Here is a 21,869-nt window from a genome sequence, read left to right on the forward strand (position 1 = left end):
GGCGTTTCCGACAGCGAGCTAACTCTTGCTCTTTCTCGCATTTCATGTGTCCACCATACCTGTCACACCGGCGCATCAATATTGGGGTTCCATTTGACAAAGTATTGTCAGGATGTGTTGTTTGCCACTGTCATGCTTGTAATAGTGTGTTGTCTGGTTGTGTAGTTTGGCAATGTAACTAGAATGCGTCATTTCACCACGTTGCTACGTGACATTAGTTAATGCCGTTGATTTTTTGTAATGAGATTTACACAAACTGGCACACCCCTTTTGGAGCTGGGCTTGTTTTTTTCAGGTTTCAGTTTCTATGTCACACCAAGGAGGCAAGCTAGGTAATATAGCTCGAATTTTCAGTTCTGTTGTATAAAACAGCGACTCACAAAACGCGTTCATCACCTTCAGCGCAAGGCCAGCGAGAAGGCTCTTGTGATCAGATTGGCAATCGCAACTGTCTATCACCTAGAGAGCTCATTGGCTTTGACATAACAGATGCCCGCACAAGTGTATCTGAAGGCCTCGGGCGAATAGTGCGTGCTACTAGTATCGTAAAATCTGCCTGGCAACACGAACAGGCTGAATTCTGATTGGATAAAAACTCTCACTAAAATTCAACACTAGGATATAATGACGTTAACGTGAAGAATATGATCATGATTTCTTGATTATGTTAGGCCGGTAGAGAAGGCCTTGACCAACCACCACTGGGCAAACAATAAACCAAACAAAGATCAAAGATATACAACCAACAGAAAACACATTTCTCACCCCATTGCCATCCCAAGTGCTGGGTGTGTCTCAGCCTCCAACGATGTAACAATATTTAATAATTTGGCAGCAACAACAACAATAATAATACAACTCTAATGATACATGTTACATTTGATCTTATGCCAAGAAGAAAGAAAGAAATGTACATATTAATTCTCACTCCTCTTATCTGAGATTAGGTTGGAACTATTTTGTTTGTGTATAATTTTTAACGATCAGTCTATTGCATTGAAGTGTAAATTCAATGACTTCACTCAACTGGACCAAATTAAAATGCATTAGAAGGCAGGATTTTTTTTTTTTCGGGGTGTAGTCCTGACTTGACTTGTACAGTGGTCGCTGATTATTAAGGATCCAATGCTTTAGCGGTGATGTTTTTGCAATGACAAAAAGTGTAAATGAATAGATTGCCACATTAACGTTGACATGATGGGCTTGAGAGTCATCAATGGTGGCACGGTTGGTGCTGCTGATCAGTCAGAAAGCCCACATAGGAAACTTTGCTTAGGGTCCCCAGAAGACCAGGGCCAGCCCTGCTGATTACTAAAAAGAGTACAGAAGGCTTTTTCCTCTTTAGTGACCATCTATCTTTGTTCAAAATCTCCACACTTTTTATCTTGTTCTCCTCCCGTCTCTGCTGGCCACTTGACCGAAATGTGGTAGGACTGCAGCTCCTCCTCTGAAACAAAGTCTGGGGCGTGACTCATAAGATCATGCCCACGGAATGACTTTGGGAAGGCTATGACATCTCGTATGCTGGAAGCTCCCACCATGATGGAAACCAGACGATCCAAACCTAAAAGAATGCATGTATTGTATTTTTAGTTACATTTCACGAGTAATATAATGCATCCTTGCTATGATGTGGAAAAACTTGGATTTCATCCATCTACTGTACATGTATTTAATGTTTAAAGAACAGTACACACAAAACTGGGGAGGTTGTGGGTGCTGATACTTAACATTTACCTATTCTTTTCAGTTTTTCCTATTCCTGATTTTGATAAAAATTATGCTTATATACTACACTACATCTAAATACTATAATACATATACAGTATTCCCTGGCCACTTCGCGCTTCAGTTTTCACGGCTTCAGTGTTTTGCTGATTTTCCAAAAAATATTCATAAAAATACCAAAAAAAAAGAAAAACAAAAAACATTGCCATAATGCGGAAAGACGCATTGCTTCGAAGAGATCAGTTGACACGGAGGCTTTGTACATACTCATGGACACTCATATAAGGAGCGTGATTGGTTCTTGGCTGCGAGATCGACCAACGAGAGGACGAGTGGATTTATTCCGTGATCTAATTGACTGCGCATCAACCCAGCATATTTCTACCCTTGTATCTGCCAGGCTATTACATTATAATAAACGAACAGCAGCTTGGAACAACATTATGTTAGGAAATTCATAACGTTATTCAAATGTGGCGTTCAGTTAGTCAGAGGTGAGCTGGATAAGCTGTGAGCAGAGCCACCGCCAGCCGACTAGCACAGCTCGCTCAGCACAACAAAACATCTGTAAAAAAAAAATGTGAAAGTAGTTGTTAAAGTTTGTATTAAAACAGCTTACATTAACTTGAATCTCACGGTGCATTTTATCCAAATGTCCTTGTTGATGTTATTGTGTAAAGCAAAAATTAAGCCATTATTACTTCCATGACAGTGCTTCTTCTTCATGTGTTTAATAGAACAAGAGAGAAGAAGACAACAAAGAAGAAGCAGCCGCAAGAAGAGCATTTCGCACAACAATAATGAGGGTTTAAAGGTGAATTCATCAACCAGGTTTGGATCTTTGGCTGAAATGCACCAATGGTTTTTTGGTTAAGGTAAGCCAATTTTAGGAGGAAAATTAAAACTTTAACATAGTTATTAGCGAACATGGACTATTCCACTTCCGGGTTTGTAATCACTTTCCTCTCACAGCCAGCAGTTTTAGTATTAGTTAGTTTAGAAGGTTGGGAACCATGTCCAGGTCGAAATGGTGTAATAAAGGTGTAAAAAAAAAAACATAAATTAAAAGAACTTTGCGTTTTTTCACTTTTAGCTTGTGGGGTTCTGGTCCCAATTAAGGCGAATAATTATGGATTACTGTATCAATAAAATTAGATATTAGGTATGTGATTGTCATTTATTAGAATGAATACCACTGCCATTTTTCTCAACTACTGATGAGATTTCATGGCAGATTTAGTTTGCGCTCCCAAGTGCTAATAAAATATCATTTTTCTTTCATATATTACTTTTAATTGCTTTCACAATTGTGTTCATTTACCTTCATTACTCCTCATTTAAATTCTGTTTTGTATCATTTCAACATATTTCAATTTTAAAAAATGAAAAACTGAACAAAACGTCACATTCCTTCTCCTGTTTCAGCCATTGAACATTTTTTAAACTAGTCATGGCCCCAAAAAAGGCAAAAAACAGTTGAAAAGAAGTACCTGTTACTGTGTGATTTTTTTTTCTTAACTTTGGAAACTGAATCATGTTTGGAAGCTTACCAAGCGCAATACCACCATGTGGTGGCGCACCAGAGTCCAGAGCCTCCAGCAGGTGAGAAAGAACAGCGGGATCCTCCTGAGAAGTAAAATGTTTGTTGTTAAAACTTTTTCTCCTAACCAAGGGGATTTTCCTTATTTTGCATAAGTTCTCGTTTATAAAAAACGCAGCAAGGAAGAGACTTATATTCCAAAAAGGTAAATGAGTTCTACAGTTAAAAATAAATTATACCGCAATGCTGGGAAACAGCCAAAACATTTCTCACCTTGAGGATATTCTGTATAATGTGAAGTTGCTCTGAAGCTTTGTGGATTCGCATTGAACCTCCTCCAACCTCACAGCCGTTCAACACAAGGTCATAGTGTTGACCACGAACCTCGAATTACAAAGAGGAAATATCTACACACATCCCTTACAACAAAATGATCAAGTTTATCATCCATAAATGAATTCAAACACAACAGCAAATAACAATAGCATACTTTTTCTGGCTCTGTGTAGAGTAACTGCGTGTCCTCTGGCAGTGGAGCAGTAAATGGATGATGGGCAGACTCAAGCTGCTCTGGCTCATCCTCTTTAGGTAAGAAGAGAGGGAAATCCACAACCCACAGAAAATGAAAGGCCGAAGAGTCACGGACTGTCAAGCCATGAGACTCCAGGAGCTCTGCACACTGTAAACGAAGACGACCTAGCATTGGGCGCTGAGAACAAAGGAGATATATTTCGGTTAATAAGAGATGCTTTATAAAGCAGTAATATCCATCCATCCATTATCCGACCCGCTTCTCCTCACTAGGGTCGCAAGGATGCTGGATCCTATCCCAGCCACCTTCGGGCAGTAGGCGAGGTACACCCTGAATTGGTTGCCAGTCAATCGCAAGGCACATAAAGACAGACAATCATCCGCGCTCACAATCACACCTGAGGATAATTAAGAGCGTTCAATCAACCTGCCACGCATGTTTTTGGAATGTGGAAGGAAACCGGAGTACCCAAAGAAAACCCACGCAGGTATCCTTTCGAGGGCTACTAATGTATGTTTCGCGAGGTGCACGTTTCATACCAGAACTCCATAGGGACCAGCAGCTATCAGTAGTAGGTCTCCTGGTTCGGCGGCAGTCTTCCGCAGTAAAGCATCAGTGACAGAGGCTGACAACAGCTTCTTCAGAGGAGACTTGAGCGTTCCATCTGCTCTGACCAGCGCCACACTCACCTCCTTAGGACAACAGAAAAGATATTTCATCTTTGATGTGATAATGCTATTAATGTTGGTTGGCTAGTGCTCACACTTACTCATTGGGCATTTCTGAGTGGCATTTGCATCTTCCAAATTGGCCATTAGTGGAAATGTGAAAAGGAATGGTTGTTTGTCTTTCTGCGCCGTGATAGACTGGCGATGAGTCCAGTCCTGAGTCGGCCAGAATGGGTTTTTGAGCTTGACTCACCTTTTCATTCCCTTTCTTTTTTTTTTTTTTAATACTATTATTATTCTGAATAGAACTGAACATGAGTTAAGTGACTGTGACATTTTCCCCCTTCCACTTTATTGGTTAAGTATAATTTTGTTTCAAGACCTTTTTTGTAAACAGCAACTTTTAAAAACAAAACTGAATCTCTTCATGTAGTCACACTTGATTTATTTTCCCAGTATGCAGCCACCAAGAAAGCTAAAAGAAACATCTGTAATGTATTTTTTAATGCTTTCATTATTTTGCTGTACTCATTTGAACACTAAAAATAAAGAAATGTGCAACTAGCCAATCATCTTCTTACCTGGTTAAAATTAGTCTTGGATGATTGTTTCAGTTCTTCTAAAGCTTTCCCAGTAAATAGTTTCTGAAAAGAATTTAGAAAAAAGTCGGAACATTGCAAAGACAACATAAGAAAGTTATCACTTTCCACTAAAAGAAAGAGGTTTGCTCTTACTGCTCCACTGGGTACACAGATGGCTAAAACCGAGCTTCCTGGTTTGCTAACAGCTGATTTGAAGAACCCAATATCTGTGGACAGGAAAACATCTCTGAGGTCCATCAGCTGAATGAAAGGGAAGAAGGAAGATTCAATGTTAACTGTCCGGGAGAATCGTGATTTCAAAATCCAAGTTTAGAATTTTGCACGTCAACACAGTACATCTTTGGGAACAACCGTCCAATAGTTGGGCTTTCTGACAAGCATGTGGCAAGCATGCAATTAATGCCATAACAACTTTATCTAGAAATGTGTCGGCATTAACTAACTAATTAATTAACTGTGAAGTATTTCACCTATTTGGTGGTTTGATTATTTTAGCAACAGTCAAGTGTTTTAGATTTGTTCACACACTACTAATGATGGGTGTAGAAAATGAAACACTCAAAAAATTTTTAACGTGTCAAATGTCTACAGTTATTTAGTTTACGAGTTCAAAAGAGTTAGTTTGAAGGCAATGATAAATCTCACAAAGTCCAGTTGAACATTAATAGTTCGTGTTCAATTATGTCATCCAGAAGACAGAACAATTGCACCTTCATGCCAAATCTGGTATCAGGTTTGTCCACCCCATAGTCCCTCATGGCCTCTTCATATGACATGGTTTGGAAAGGAACTGCGAGGGGGCCTTTCTCTGCAGGCCACGAGTATTTCAACAAACCCTCTACCAGAGACATGATGCCCGCCTGGTTCACAAAAGACATTTCAATGTCGACCTGTAGAGTCACATTCAGAATTAGACAAAAAAAAAGATACTGTTTCCACTTCCAACAGCGGAAATGACTATTATAGAAGGCGAGATGATACCTGGGTGAACTCGGGCTGCCGATCTGGTTTGGAGCCTTCATCTCGATAGCACCGAGCAATCTGGAAGTACCTGTGACAGTAATGATGCCGATTTACTTGACTTGGCCATGAGCAACAATGACAATAAAAATGATATATATTTTATCATAATTTGGGTGTTTTTTTTTCTATACTCATTAGTTTATAAGTAAATGTTGGGAGAGTGGGTCATAGAAAATTTCCCCCACTAATGAACGCAAAAGGTGAGTGATTGCATTGTCCCACCTGTCAATACCAGCCACCATTAGAAGCTGCTTGAACTGCTGAGGACTCTGAGGGAGGGAATAAAAACGACCCGGTTCTCTGGATGGAACAACAAACTCTTTGGCTCCCTAATACCAGCAGAAAAAACGGTGTTAGAGAAGCATTGAGGTTTGCAAGATCACATCAAATCAAGAAAAACTGCAGATTACCCTTGCAGCATTTGGGCATTGTCAAAGTGACTCAGCATCCGTTACGTAAGGCTGGCAGCTCAATGTACACAAAAGACTTTTCTATGAAAGGCTGGTTTTACTTTTCACCTAAATAGCTTGGATCAGATACACTGGCCTGGTGTCAAGCTTGCATTATTTGAGTATATCCTGTAATTCTTTTGTGAAAGGTTGATAACAGAAGCTCAGTCATCCAATCCACCTGGTTTGTCAGGTTCTGGGCGATATGAATAGTCATTTCTGAAAAGCTGTTGAAATAATTTTCAGTCACTGTCCCCTTGGCTCTATAATAAGCAAATACAATCCTTACATTTGACTGAAAGGCACAACCATACATAGTTCTTGCAATCCTAGTTCTTGCTTATTTCAATACAAAATTACTTACCCCGGGTGTTCTTTTAAACAATGTTGGTGTTTCTACATCAACAAAATCTACAAATTGGAGGAGAAACAAAAACAAAAAGTAAATTCTGACGCAGTCCAAAGACTGGATGACAATACAGGCAAAGTTAGGTGTACAATCGTCTGACATGGGTGCAACAAGCGTGGGCACAGTTCGACTTGGCGATTGCATGAATGTGAATGGCTGTCTGCTTTTATATGTGCCCTGTGATTGAGTTGCAACCAATCCAGGGTTTAGCACACCTCCTCCCCCAAAGTCAGCTTGGATGGGCTCCAGTACCCTACCCCCCTCAACAGGATAGGCAATATTTAAAAAGGTTGGATGGCTGTATGAAAAGAGAATAGCAGTCATTTTCCATACCGTGTATATTACAGAGATATTCTCTCATCTTCATCACGAGTTGGGATCTCAGTCGGAGGTTCTTCTGCAAGCGAGAAGACCTCAGGTCCAGATAGCGAAACTGCATGCGTAAAGATTCTGATTTCTGGGCAATAGAAAACATTGTAATGATTTACATGAACATTATTAATAGTCTGAGGAGCAATGTGTAGCCGCTTACTTTAACAAAGTCTTTAATTTCAAATGGCAACTTCCGGCACACATTGAAAACTTCCACATGCTCAGCTAGGACTTCAATGTCTCCTGTTGGCATCCCCTATCATAAACGGAGTATGATTACTATAGCATCACTAAACACAATGACAATTCTACAGCAGAAATAAAAGTGTTTGCGCAACACATCACCAGTCCTTTTTGTGCCTTGGGTGTAATGTGCATCAAAAACATACAGGACAGTGTTCATTTCCCCTTGAGAAATGACAATGATTTAAAACAAATGCAGATTATTGAATGCAGTGCATTTAACACACCTTGTTTTCCTGTCCCGCTGGCCGTTGCCCAACTGTTCCAGTAACCTTGATGACAGACTCGGATGTGAGATTACACAGCACTTCTTTCAGATGACGTGCAGCCTGGATACAAGCGATGACTTTATTTAAAAATAATGCGAAACATTTTGAGTATATATATATATATATATATATATATATATATATATATATATATATATATATATATATATATATATATATGTGTGTGTATAATGTTTTTTTAAGTGAAAGTCAGTTGCAATCAAAGAACCAGCTCAAAAATCCAGCATCAGACAAAGACAACACCTAATACAATTAAGTTGAATGCTTACTTCCTGCTGAGGTATAAGTACTTGGGTCAGGCCGCTGAAGTCTCGTAAAATGACAAACAGGTCTTGTCTAATTAGGACACAAAAAAAACAATTGTCATAATCTAACAAAACATTTCCATCCCTATGCACCTTTTCTTATGTTATGCTAGCAGAATTGTATTAATGGAACCACTCGGATTGTGTTGGTTTCAGTATTTTTTTTTTTTTTTTTTTTAAAGCACCTCAGGTACTGAACCCATCCACATAATGTGACCTTCTCGCCAACATGCTCAGATCTCAGTTGTCCACAGGTGTGACTCCTAAAAGACAAAGAGCAGCTTCCTGGGGACAAAAAAGTGATGGTGAAATAGTTAAGTGATTTTATTAAGTTTTCATTCATAAACAGCTACTAACTACTATTTAATAGTTGTGCCGTACTATACAACAATCTTTGGTCGGGCACTAAATGTGTTCTATCAAAGCTATCGTGCTCAATTACAGTGATTTCTGTGACAGTTTAAAAAAGTGAAAGAAAAATGAGAATTCTAAAAGGTGCGATAGACATTTGTATTCGCTGTTGGTGTACAATAGCCAAATTTGGCTTTTTTTTTTTTTAAATTAGAACCAAACTAATAGAGACGAGGTTTCACACGTAATTCTGCATGCGATGTACCTGTGATCCGAGAGTTGGACACATGGGAATTGTCATTGCAGCTGAGGTGTTTGATTTGTGGTCTCCGAATGAGGTTTCGTTGACTTGAAGTCGAGTTTAATTGCCGATAAACTCCATGAGTTCCAAGTGCACAGAATGTTCTCTGCACCACATATCTGCATGTTGTTGCCATTGTGTATTAATTGCACTACATGAAGATAATTATCTGCGAGGGATGTGCCTCGTTTCTGGAACTGTTTTGACGGGCAGTTCCTGCAAAATGTAGTCTACCTTCCGAGTAAAAAAGGGGGTTGGACAAACTGTTCGATATCACATCTTTATCAATTTGTGATTCAAATAAATCAGTCGTCCTGTCTTTTAATAACGCATGTTAAAGGACGACGGTGGACGGAATGAAAGCCGGTGTGTGAAATTACTTCCTGTTTCTTGCCGTACCGACACCGGCTGTAGTTCGTTCACTGCCTTAGTGAAGCTATAGTTAAAATTCAATAGCCCTTAAAAGGGTATAGCGTTTTTCCAGCGACCCATTCAATTTACGTACTATCCTTTGAAAACACTAACATTCTGCTGAGTTGGGGACCCCCACCGTAACAAACATGGTTTCGTCCACTGTCTTCTTCTCTGAAGTGTTTTCGCAAATTCAACCGAGAGCGCCTCCAACTGCCTTTGATAATACAGCATTCAAGTACGCTCATAGTGTACTATTGCCGGAGATTCAAAGAGATTAAAGCAGTGATATTTAATATAACATAACATCATGAAGATAATATAGTTAGGAGAATGTTTTGTCGTTGCGGTACCATGTGAAATTCTGTTCTTGGCTTAATAGGAATAAGTCCTGTCTATGTCTGCAGACAGCTGTTTAAAGAGTTGCATCGATGGTGCGATGCAGTCTTTGTCCATAGGGTGGCGCTAACATTATATGAAATGTTATGGATTCTAAATTATAGCAAGAGAGGAAACGGTACATTGCAAAAGTACAGTACAGCAGTGACAGTTGTAGTACAGGTCCAATACATTATGTCGGTCTTCAAACTGATGAGGGCAATCAGAGTGAGTGAGTTCGGAGAGCCATCCGTCCTGAAACTCTGCGCCGATGTGAAAGTTCCACAGCCTGGAGGCGGACAAGTGAGTGCGCATAGCTCACTCTACAAATCATTAAGTATCACTCTCGCAAGTTTTCACACTTTGAAACCATCCCCAGCGTTGCGCACTCATAAAGATCGCTAATGTGCTGGATACTAAGTAGACTTTTAGCTACAAAATATTCTGAGTGCATGGTGTCCAGTTTACAATGAAAATGGACAGTCGAATTTGGTGCAACCAGGGCTGGTGCTACACCGGGGCTAGGGGGGGCTATTACCCCGTCAGAAATCTGTGTAGTCCAGTTAAGCCCCTCCAGAATGTTATTAGATTTTGTAAACTATGTTTCTAACTTATTTTCTCACCCCCTTTAAGTATGTGCTTATGAAAGAGGCGCTTTTTTTCTTCCCTAGAGAGAAAAAAATCCAGGAGCCATTCCTGGGAGCGAAGTTATACAGTTATACAAACTCAATTATCTACAAAAAATGTCTGCAAAATAACAGTGAAACACAAAGAGAAAATGCATGTATGGCTATATTTCAAATTCAAGGAGAGATGTTTGAATTGACCGCAGTCTCTTTTTTCAGAGACCTTGGTATAAAATATAACTTTATGGAATAAGGAACATGGCAATCACTTAATAAAGATAAAGATAAAGACAAAGATGTCCTTCATTAGTCCCACAATGGGGAAATTTGAAGTGTTGCAGCAGCAAAGATATAGATCACACAGAGTCGGCGGCGTAATGTAGCCGTTAATGTATAACATTAGCAGCAGACATTCATAAAAAGCATGCAAATATACACAGTATAAACGTATCTAAGTGTAAGGAAACACTCCTAATGCCTGTCCATTATACAGAGGGGGAAACACTGTAATGATAAAAACTACTGAATGATTGAAAATACTGCAATGATAAAGATATTACACTGATAAAAGTACTGTAATGGTGAGAGTACTGAAATGACAGGAAAGTACTGCAATGATAGAAAATACTGCAATGATAAAAGTACTGTAATGGTAAAAGTACTGCAATGATAAAATATACTGCAATGATAAAAGTACTATAATGGTAGAAGTACTGCAACGATGGAAAAATACTGCAATGATGAAGTATTGTAATAGTAAAAGTACCGCAATGATAGGAAATACCGTAATTATAAAAGTACTGCAATGATAAAAGTACTGTAATAGTGAACATCCTGCAGTGGTAGAAATACTACAGTGATAGAAGTATTGTAATAAGAATACTGTAATGTAAACAAAATACATCATTGGTCAATATTTAAGTACACCATTGGCTGAAAGTACAGTAGTAGTGTATATTGCATCCTAGGACTGCACAATTGCACTAATGCCCTCCTGTTTGTAGGCCTGACCCAATGTTCTTGTTAAAAAGTCTGACAGCAGTCGGCAGGAAGGAGCGGCGAAATCTCTCTTTGGTACAGCGAGGGTGTAAAAGTCTGTCACTGAACAATACAAACTTATTCCAAATATTTAAACAAAGTTGATGTGTTTTTGCAGGGTATGTGACTCAAAATGGACAAACATCTGAACATTTATAATAAAAATAAACTGCACGTACCTGTACTGCAACTGTCCACTTGCTTCTAGAATCAAACATGATGTTTTAAATGTGCCCTACTGAAATGGAAATCGAAGACTCATTTTGGGATTTATTTTCGTATTTTTTTTTTCTTCATTTTTTCCCCTACATATAATTGTATACAGGAGTCTATTTTCAAATACCATCTCGAAATGGGGAAAATGTAAGAGAAACCATTGCTGTCTGAAAAATTCTGAAAAATAAAATAAAAACGGCATTGCTCTCCAGAGGAAAATTGTGTTGAAGCACAAGAAAGTAGCATGGAGAATGTTAAAAAAAAAAAAAAAAAATATTCCGGTAGTAATAAACCAAGCAAATGAAGAATTTTGATGGTCATGGCATGACGACAACTTGCAGGTAAATGAAGAGAGAAAAAAAATTATTTGATTAAAAAACATTGATCGAAATCGAACATCTCTAATAATAATGAATCTTCGTCTCCAATTATACTGCATATTAAAAGAACATGACCTGTTGAAGGACTGTACACCAACAAAGAGAATATTGTTACTATAATATAATTATTCTGATTTATTATTATTATTATTATTATTATTATTATTATTATTATTATTATTGAGTATTGTATAAATGTCACTGTCCAATGGCTGGGTGAGTAATAATTAATAAATAATTGAGTTTGTGAGTAAAGAACAACGTAAAAACTTTTTTTTAGCACCTGAATATGTATTCTGCTTTCTTTTATTTTAACTTTTGGTGTAGGTTTTAATCCATGTCCATGCATGCGGAGTGAACCCTGTGGAAACATACATCCGGGCTGGGACCTACGCTCGGAAGCCCTCACTTCCGTACACACCTGGCACCGACGTAGCTGGCGTGGTGGAAAGTGTCGGCGAAGGCGTCACAGCAGTCAAGGTTGTTGAACACATCATAATTAGCGTCGATATGGACTTCTTATTTTTGACCCCATGAAAAATGCATGTTCATGCATTCCGGCAAACTATATATGTACCCAAGAGCAAGGATGAAAGAGGTGATAAGAGTTAATGAAGTGTTTAATAACTAAAGAATCAATCGTATGTGACCAGGGTGCGGGAGCAATTCAAGGCAGGCAGTGAGTAGGTGGATTTTTGGATGAAGCTGGGGAGTGTTTGGTGGAGCAAAGGGCTCCTTTGGAGAACCCAGTTTTTTATCAGAAAGATATTACCACAAACCAACGTCACAATGACATTTCTTATGACATTAATTGACTTGCAAAGATGCAAATAAGTAAAGAAAAGTAAAGTACCGTGAACATTCCTGTAATCTTACAATGATACATTTTCAAATCAAATTCATTTGAATTTCAAACTGACAACTAATCACAGTGTTATCAAATGAGAAGCCCGGTGTACTTAAAAAATGGGGTGTATCGATCGATCGACCTGGATGAGTATCGGGGCCGATTCCTTAATTCTGGGGTTTTTTGGTGATCGGCTGATTCCTTAAAATAAAACCTGTCTTGTCCATCAATCTTGTCTCCCTCCACAGAGGTCTAAGAAAGTCAGACTTTGTCCCCTTCTGCTGTGAAATGACTAATAGGGATTTAAATTTTTATTTGAGAGAACTACTTGATGCAGTTTAAAAATGTTTGTATTGTTTCACAGTTGTTGTTCAGTGTTTTACAATTAAACAAGATTGAAACCTTCAAGGGTTATGAAAAAAAGAAATCGTGATTGACAGGAGAGGCTTTTTAAAAATTGGTGGTCGTCCAGAAAATTGTGATTGTGCACCCCTATATAAAACGTTTTCCTATATGGTTGCTTTCCAGGCAGGGGATCGTGTTTTTACAACATCCACCCAATCTGGAGGTTATGCAGAATTTGCTGTAGCCACAGATGAGAGCGTCTACAAGTTACCAGATACTTTAGACTTCAGCCAGGGAGCAGCCATTGGCATCCCTTACTTCACTGCCTACAGAGCTCTTGTTCACAAGTAAGACACAGCAACAACATGCCTGAATCTCTTCACAAAACTTAATGTTGTAGGTACTGTGTCAAGGCAAGCATGTTTTAATTAAAGGTTGGCGCTGGGTCATGAAACCTTTTAGCCAATGGCTCAACACTAAACAGTATTGAAATCTCATAGCAACATTAGTGCATAGTTAGACGCGATATCACACGTTTATGTGACAGTGGTGCCGCAGGTGTGCCACTTATTCATACACACAGCAGAGGTGTTGGTGCCCAAATAACGCATCAGGGGAGATGTATTTATTCGTGGGGGGTTTTGGGACAACTTTATGGCTAACTGCACATTTTTGTGGTAAAAATGGGAATTTATTATAAATATGATCGTGGCAATTGTGCTAAATGGCCACAGATGAAATGAGGGCACTTGTCTACTGCGGCAGGTCAACATGATGTTGTTGCTTGGTCGCATCAGCGCAACCCAAAAAAATCAGGACAACTGAGAGGATGAAAAAGAGTTTTACGCTATACCTCAGCAATTCAGTGCTAAATCAATCTTTGGATGTGTTCCCAACATTTATCTTACCAATGTATTGTGTCCAAAGTACAAAATATTTTAAAGACACAAATGACTTTACAGGGTCTTTAATGTTTGGTAAATGTTGTATTTTAAACTTTTATTGGAGTATGATTTTCATTCAACCTTTTCAATTCATTTAAGTGTAATCATTGCTTTAATAAAATTTTATTTTCCTACATTGAAGCACAGCGTTAATGTTTGAACTGTGTATAATGTTGCAATGTCTAACAATAATCAATACAAGGGTGTAATGCCTCGGCCTCGTTTTTAAGAACACATGTTATCATATTATGATGTTGGTCCTAATGGTGCTACTTGTAGAGCGACAGTTTTTTTTAGGTGGTATTTGCCGCAAATTTTTTGAGAAGCACTGCAAAGAAGACTGATTGATATTACATATATACTATTATTTCAGATTGTAATAATACTGTATATTGTAATTATTATTTACCTACAAGCCAAATGACGACAAGAGTTTTAAAAAGTGGTTGAATTTTTAATTTTTTTTTAGTTGTGTTTTTTTGTGTATTGCAGGGCTCATGTAAAGGCTGGAGAGACTGTCCTCATCCATGGAGCCAGTGGAGGGGTGAGAGTGCATTTTTAATTAATGATTTAAAAAACAAAACAAAAACAAAAAACATGACCAAAGATCCTAATTTCTGTACATAGGTTGGTCTGGCAACATGTCAGATCTCCCGTATGCTGGGTCTCAGGGTGATGGGAACTGCCGGGACCCAAGCTGGAATGGAGCTTGCGGCCAAAAATGGAGCTCACCTGATGTTTAATCACAGAGAGAAGGACTATATCAGCAAAATAATAGTACCGTCACACACATCTCCACTTCTGCTGGAATCATTACCTTAACAATCACCCTACACTGAGTTTGCACAGGGAGAGCTTTTTTTTTTTTTTTTTTTTTTCATATTTTGACTCTGTAGTCAAGAGAGGTAATCAAAATTAGAGAAAGATCGCATCATGATGAAAAACAATTCTACACACTTAAAGAGCAGCACCATTTTAGATGCAGATCCTTTATTAGATCTTAGTTGATTGTGCACTTGTTTTGTGACTGTGTTATTTTGTTGCAGGATGCCACAAAAGGCCAAGGAGTAGATGTGATTGTGGAGATGTTGTCTGACATCAACCTCAATAAAGATCTCCAAATGATGACATTTGGAGGACGTGTTGTGGTCAGTATCATCAGTCATTAAAACATTATCCAAGTCCTTGTCCTTGAGTTGATCCTTTGTATTACTTTATGTCCAGCTCCCTTCCCATTAAGCTACAGTACATGTATAAACATGTTCTTTTGTTCTCCTCTTTAGATTGTAGGCTGCAGAGGGTCCATTGAAATTAACCCCAGAGACACAATGGCCAAAGAGAGCAGCATCATAGGAGTTTCCCTCTTCTCTGCCACACCGGTAAACTGTTAATCTGATCAACAGACAAACATCAAATGTCCTTTGGTCAGTTTAGGTTCTCCCTTGTGTAGTTGGCTCTTTCTCCCCATGCCTGTGGGATTCTGTCTGGGTACAAATGTGATGGTACAAATGTGATATTATATATACCGTATTTTCGCAGTCATAAGGCGCACTTTAAAATCACAAAAATTCCCCTTAACAAACAAAGCGCCTTGTCAGTCGATGCGTCCATTAAATGGACAAAGTACCACTCACGTCCATCAGCCCTTGTCATCAACGAGCTGTTGGAAGTGCATGTTAGCACACCCTGCTGGGCAAAGAGTGAGTTGTTCATGTTTACAATCGACCGTGACAAATACACTATCTGACTATAATGTTTGGGTGATGGTGTTGGAAAAAGCTGGACAAAGGGCAGCTGTCCACAATGTTTTAGTCTGTCTTATCATTTATGTTATTGCAAGCAAGAAACGTCCCAGGTTTAGACAACAGACAAAAAGTCCAAAGCATAACAGCACATCTCTTTAAACAGCCATGCAAATCTCTCTAAACAGCTATGGGATTGTGGGTCTCTGCTCCCAGAATGCATTGCTTGAATTAGCTAAGGCTGAGTGGCTTTTGTGTTATTTTCATTTTTTTTGGGTATATTGATGGCATGAGAGATACATGTTTGTGTTAATCTTATTTCTATGTTTCATTGTTTGCTTGTATGATGAGTTTTTTATTTTTTTTTTAAACCGTGACTCTAAGGAGTGTGGTAAGCAGCCAAGTCCCTCCCCTGACGTTGCTTTGTAGGCTATTGCCAATGCACCTAATATTGGCCTGAGCCATTGTCAATGTCAGCTTTTGTCAATAGAGACTTGGCATTGCTGCAACAATGGGGTGATTGCTTATGTTATTGGGGCATAGTAGGCTGCTATCGGCTGTGTCAGTGTGGGCAGCTCTGCCAAGTTCATGCTATGCTAACAGCAGCTGTGCTATCGTCTTGTCAGGCGGTGCGTCCAGTATATGTTACAAAGACAGAAATAGCGCCCTCAACAGGTGTTGCGCCCTTTGACACGGCGCGTCTTTTGGGTGCGAAAATACGGTATATATATATATATATATATTTTACACTCATGGACATTTTACAGTTTACAGCCGAAGTGTCCAAAATGTTTCCCCCGAGGGCCGTATACAGAAGATCAGAGATTGCATGGGTCACTTTATAATTAATTTCTGAAACACTCAACAACCAGTCCATCAAGCAATCATATTTTCTATTTATTTATCCTTGTTTTTTGTCAAAATGACAACTTTACATGAAGTCAAAAAACGCCAGTTTGTTTGAGTTCCCATGTACCCCTTCGAACAAGTTGTCATTATAGCTTATATTGCTATTGCACACTGGCATCAACATAATACTACCCCAAAAATACACTCAATTGCTAATTTAACACTGGCATTTATTAAGATGGTACAAGCCGGCTTCAACTGAGTACTTCAAAGTCCACAATCATGTGATGCCCCCCATCAAAGCAAAGTCTGCCCTCCAGTCATTAAATACAGGCGACAACTACGCCACACAGCTTCCGCAGAATGAATAAACTCAAGTAGTTTTCAAACATAAGTTGCATAAAAAAGCAACAGTGTATTTGTTTTCGAGCTATTTTCACTACTGAATTCGCTAAAATTGCAGATGGGTGGGGATGGACCATTAGTATCGATTAGGGGATCACGGGCGGGGGGCACGGTGAATTTGACCATGTTAGGACATACAAGGTTTTCCACCGGACAGTGACCATATATTACTGTCTAGATATTTTACAAAGAGGCTATATTAGATGTTTTCTGTTAAGGGTGATGAGACAATTTTTATTTTTAGAGCGCATTTCACAACAGCTGATACAAAAAGATCAGGATTTGTCTGAATTTTGTGTTCCTAATGTTTTTTGTCACACTCCCCTTCTTGCTTTGCATATTGTAGCTTAACTTAAACCTCATTCTATATGTATACAGCCCCGATCAAAATCTTAAAACCAGTTGAAAAAGAGCTAGAATGTACCTTGTGCAAATTTGGATCTTAATGAGGTTTTAAGTAAAGCTACAATATGCAAAAGCAAGAACGGGGAGTCTGACAAAAAACATTTGGAACTTGCGATCTTAAAAGAAAAACCAATTGAAATTGGTTGTTGACCAGCTGAACAAAGGATTAGAATTAGAAATCCCTTTATTGTCATTGTACTCAAGTGTGCAACGAGATTAGAGGGCTCCCCTCTCCAGTGCAATACAACAATAATACAGACAAATATATAAATTAGATAAATAAATAAGAGAGTGCAATGGAATTTAGTACTGAATAGGGTATATAAAAACACATCACGATGCTGTTCTGCAAGGTAAGGGTGTTCTCATGTGTGTGTGAGAGTTCAGAATGGAGATGGCTCTCGGAAAGAAACTGTTTCTCAGTCTATTGGTCCTCGATTTGATGCATCTGTAGCGCCTGCCAGAGGGCAACAGGTCGAACAGGTGTGAGTTTGGGTGGGTATTGTCTTTGACGATGTTGAGAGCCCTTCTGAGGCACCGGGCGGTGTAGATGTCCGACAGTGAGGGGAGAGGGCAGCCAATAATCCTTTGCGCTGTTTTGACTGTCCTCTGGAGCCTCACTCTGTCCGCCTCAGTGCAGCCGCTGTACCAGGTGGAGACACAGTACGTCAGCAGGCTCTCGATGGACGAGTGGTAGAAGGCTAGCAGCAGCTTCCTGTCCAGGTTGAATTTCCTGAGGACTCTCAGGAAGTGCAGACGCCAGCGGACCTTCTTTACCACTGCTGTGGTGTTGTGAGTCCAAGAAAGGTCGTCGGAGATCTGTACTCCCAGGAACTTGAACGTGTGGACCCTCTCCACACACACGCCTTCGATGCAGAGGGGGGGCGGCAGCGTCTTGTTCCTCCTGAAGTCGACGACAATCTCCTTTGTTTTAGCAGTGTTAAGGTGTAGTCTGTTGTCCTTGCACCAAGTTGTCAGTCTCTTTACCTCCTCTCTGTAGGCTGTCTCGTCACCTTCCGAGATCAGACCGACCACTGTCGTGTCGTCAGCAAACTTGACGATGGTGTTGTTGCCGTGGGCCGGGCTGCAGTCGTAGGTGTAGAGGGCGTACAGGAGAGGGCTCAGCACGCATCCTTGAGGGGAACCGGTGCTCAGCATGCGGGTGGAGGACGTGTAGGGGCCGAGCAACACAGTCTGGGGTCTGTTGGTCAGAAAGTCCTTAATCCAGATGCGTGTGAGGCCATCGCTCAAAAAATCTCCAAACCAGAACAAAGCATTCTCTCATTAAGTCTCATTAATGATTAGCTTTCTTGTGAATCGCTTCAAAAATTTGTTCGGGCATACTTGATGCGAGTGTTTCCAGGAAGCTCGTGGGAACATTTTTCCAAGTTGTGAAGATGGCTTCACCAAAGGCCTCAACTGTCTAGAACTGATAGGCCATTTTCATACAATTTCCCTTGCCATCCTATCCCCAAATGTTCTTCATGGGATTTAAATCAGGGCAACATGCAGGACGGTCCAAAAGAGTGATATTTTTCTCTCTGAAGTTCTTTGTCAAGCGAGCATTGTGAACTGCAGCGTTTTCCTTTTGAGAAAACAACTTTTACCACACAGACAAGGGCCCTCAGTCATGATGCCCGCTGGATGGAACCAGCCGCTGTTTGACATATTTCACTGACAAGGAAGTTTACTGATTCATTCTAAAAACAACTTTCAACTAAAGTGCAATCAAATATTCCATTCCTAGTAGGCGCAGCAATGTACAGTCATTGAATATAATTTCCTGAACACATTTGCTAGGACATTTGTTTTCATCCTGATTTCATGGCGAGTCTCAGACCCAAATCAATTGCTCCTGTGAATATATGTCAGTCAGGATCATAGCATAGCATAGCATAGCATAGCATAGCATAGCATAGCATAGCATAGCATAGCATAGCATAGCTCAGCATATCATTAACTAGTATACAAGAATACAAAATTTCCTCTTCTTCTAATCAATTTTCCTGTGGGTCCAAGGTTAATGAGACTTAATAATTGAACAGTCCAGTGAGTAGAATTTTGTTCTCCCTCAGGCGGAGAGGAAGGAGTGTGCAGCCTTGCTCTTTGCCGGGATGGAAGCTGGTCGGCTGCGTCCAGTAGTTGGTGACCAGTATCAACTGGACAAGGCTGCTCAGGCCCACCATGACATCATTGAATCTCGAGGGGCCACTGGGAAGATTGTGCTCACGATGTGATCACGTAACCAAATCATAGTAAGCAATTGTAGTTGCAGAACTAATCAGGAAATGTTGGGATATTTACATATTAATCCAATTGAACTGTGCACAGGATGATTTTAAGATTGTCCCATACTTTTGTACTTTTGCACAGATTCATCTTGTAAGTAATTTTCATTTTCATTCCAATTGTAATTTCCAGAGGAAATTATGAGAGGTGAGTCGAGGTAATACTGTTGATTATTATTTTAATCGGTATCTGGTAAATTGCACTAAATGGCACTTATACTCGATGGTCTTATAGCCAAATCTGATGGAAGGAAATGTGAAAGTGCAATTTAAATGTTTTTACAGTGCAATCATTTTACTCATCTGCACCAAGTACCAATGATAAACAACTAAAACATGAAATAGCCTTTGGCAGTCATTGCATTCATCTTTTCAATAAATTTTAGTCACAAAAATGTGTTTTTTGTAATTGTGTCAGACAGACAGACGCCTCTCCTCTCGGATGACATCTGGTGCTACTGAGCATGCGCCACTGTAGCTTAGGTTACCTAAGCTACACATACACAGTACTCAGTGACAGCACGTATTGGAGTCGATGGCGCTCACGCTTCCTTACTGATCTCTAGTTATAGAGGTTAATGTATGTTTGTAGACCATAATCAGGAGTGATAGCACAATGCCGTCTCATCATCAGGTGAGTTTGCAACCTGTTCACCTAACCGGTAGTGTTTTTTTTAGAAAATGCTTTTGTGTTTATGGAATAAAATATAGCAGATAAATTGAACAGATATATATTTAATCATATTTGAGTGTCTTTCTCATGATAACTCAACATAGACCTGATGACCTTAAACAAAAGACTAATTTACAGTTATAGAGTATTTAAACATTACGTTGTGCATCATGAATCTCAAAATTGAAATACATCAATGATCAGATGAACCAAGCATACGGTTACACACATAAAGGCTGGATCATGAGTAAAAGTTATATTGACAGTGACATTTATGTCCACAGTGCTGACTCCTCTTCTTCCATCCTTATGATTTTTCTTTTTAATTAAAGTAATATTGTTTTATGACTGTGAATATGAATGGTGGCATCGCCTCCATAAGTCGTCACCAAATCGTGGTGTTGGGGTTTGTGCATCCCAATGACCCTACGAACTAAGTTATCTGGCCTTTATGCCCCTGGCAGGGTCAACCATGACAAACGGGTCCAAAGCGAGGGACCAGAATCAAGGATCCCCAAAATGACAAAAACCTTGAGACTTTGTTTTCCTTTGACCAGACATGGGTCACCAGGGGCCCACTTTGGTGCCATACCTGGCGACGAGGCAATATTGGTCCCCTTCCAATAGGCTCATCACCTGTGAGAGTGGCCAAGGGGGTCGGGTGCGTAGAGAGCTGGGTGGTGGCCAAAGGTGATGACCTTGGCTGTCCGACGGCCACAGAAGCTAGTTCTAGAGGCATGGAAGGCAAGGAAGGACCCCGAGATTTATTCGTGCTGTCATGTGGTCTGGGCTCTCATACCAGCTCTCTGCAAAGTGGTTGGACTCTTATCTACTCTGTAGTCTACAGTGTGAGGCGCCAAACAGGTGCGGGCATACTTAATACAGAAATCCAAAGCTTCAAGTTCTGAGTCTAAGTCAAGTCTCAAGTCCCAAACCATGAGTCCAAGTCAAATCGAAGTACTTCACCACATGTCAAGTCCAATAACAAACGGCAGCGCTGCAGGACCCTGTTGCTGCCAGTTTGCCATGCTGGTGATTGTTTGTGTGTTGTCTCATTTGTCTAACATTGTATGTTGCTCTAGCTCATAGAAACGTAGGGAGAGAGAGAGCGGGACAACTTACAAGCTGGCACCTGAACTGCATGCACACACCGAAATTTAGAGTATGAAGTGAAAATGAGAGCAAGACATACCGTAGAGACTCTTAATGTTCACAAGTCACAAAAAAAAAAAAGAGTGAGAGTCAAGTCTCGAGTCTTGAGTGGACAAGTCTAAGTCGTGTAGCAAGTCTCGCTACTTAGGTAAGTCACTCATACAAATGAGAATCGGAGTTGCGAGTCCCCACCTCTGCATTTTTGTGTACGTTCTTGCGAAGACCTTACTTGCCAAATTCATGGGACTGTACTCTTTGCTCATAATATTAAGACACGGCTGGAGTTGGAGTGGACCATGTTCCTCACCTCCCTTGTCCATGACTGCCCAATAGGTCGAGTATCGTACTGGGACAAAT

The 21,869-nt window shown here is 39.8% G+C and overlaps 2 protein-coding genes across 2 annotated transcripts; one reads left to right on the forward strand and one right to left on the reverse strand.

Moving 5' to 3' along the window:
* Positions 1 to 803: 803 nt before the first annotated feature.
* On the reverse strand, positions 804 to 9,423 carry dars2 (aspartyl-tRNA synthetase 2, mitochondrial). Its single transcript, XM_088310732.1, has 17 exons — positions 8,778 to 9,423; positions 8,347 to 8,446; positions 8,126 to 8,192; positions 7,794 to 7,895; positions 7,484 to 7,579; positions 7,285 to 7,408; positions 6,907 to 6,953; positions 6,316 to 6,422; positions 6,052 to 6,121; positions 5,781 to 5,960; positions 5,203 to 5,310; positions 5,050 to 5,112; positions 4,340 to 4,492; positions 3,759 to 3,977; positions 3,542 to 3,652; positions 3,279 to 3,354; positions 804 to 1,564 (listed from the first exon to the last, which is right to left on the reverse strand). The coding sequence occupies exons 1-17, from the start codon at positions 8,947 to 8,949 to the stop codon at positions 1,353 to 1,355; spliced, it is 2,007 nt and encodes a 668-aa protein (XP_088166858.1). The 5' UTR covers positions 8,950 to 9,423; the 3' UTR covers positions 804 to 1,352.
* Positions 9,424 to 9,738: 315 nt separating this feature from the next.
* cryz (crystallin, zeta (quinone reductase)) lies at positions 9,739 to 20,029 on the forward strand. The gene is made up of 8 exons (XM_088310734.1): positions 9,739 to 9,905; positions 12,190 to 12,342; positions 13,238 to 13,401; positions 14,491 to 14,542; positions 14,626 to 14,775; positions 15,045 to 15,146; positions 15,282 to 15,377; positions 19,475 to 20,029. Exons 1-8 carry the CDS (start codon positions 9,798 to 9,800, stop codon positions 19,634 to 19,636), a joined length of 987 nt encoding a protein of 328 aa, XP_088166860.1. The 5' UTR covers positions 9,739 to 9,797; the 3' UTR covers positions 19,637 to 20,029.
* Positions 20,030 to 21,869: the final 1,840 nt, after the last annotated feature.

This window comes from Idiotropiscis lumnitzeri, chromosome 12 (genome assembly GCF_059441095.1).
Source record: "Idiotropiscis lumnitzeri isolate Australia: NSW breed Sydney's pygmy pipehorse chromosome 12, RoL_Ilum_1.0, whole genome shotgun sequence".
In the NCBI taxonomy this organism is placed as follows: domain Eukaryota; kingdom Metazoa; phylum Chordata; class Actinopteri; order Syngnathiformes; family Syngnathidae; genus Idiotropiscis; species Idiotropiscis lumnitzeri.

Excerpts from the sequence above, each read along its gene's own strand:
- cryz (XM_088310734.1), top strand. The coding sequence starts at position 9,798 with ATGTCGGTCTTCAAACTGATGAGGGCAATCAGAGTGAGTGAGTTCGGA. Across the intron at positions 12,343-13,237 it reads AAGGCGTCACAGCAGTCAAG|GCAGGGGATCGTGTTTTTAC; the intron begins GTTGTTGAACAC and ends GTTGCTTTCCAG. Across the intron at positions 13,402-14,490 it reads TACAGAGCTCTTGTTCACAA|GGCTCATGTAAAGGCTGGAG; the intron begins GTAAGACACAGC and ends TGTGTATTGCAG.
- dars2 (XM_088310732.1), bottom strand. The coding sequence starts at position 8,949 with ATGGCAACAACATGCAGATATGTGGTGCAGAGAACATTCTGTGCACTT. Across the intron at positions 5,311-5,780 it reads ATACCAGATTTGGCATGAAG|CTGATGGACCTCAGAGATGT; the intron begins GTGCAATTGTTC and ends CCTTTCATTCAG. Across the intron at positions 5,113-5,202 it reads TCTGTGTACCCAGTGGAGCA|AAACTATTTACTGGGAAAGC; the intron begins GTAAGAGCAAAC and ends AATTCTTTTCAG.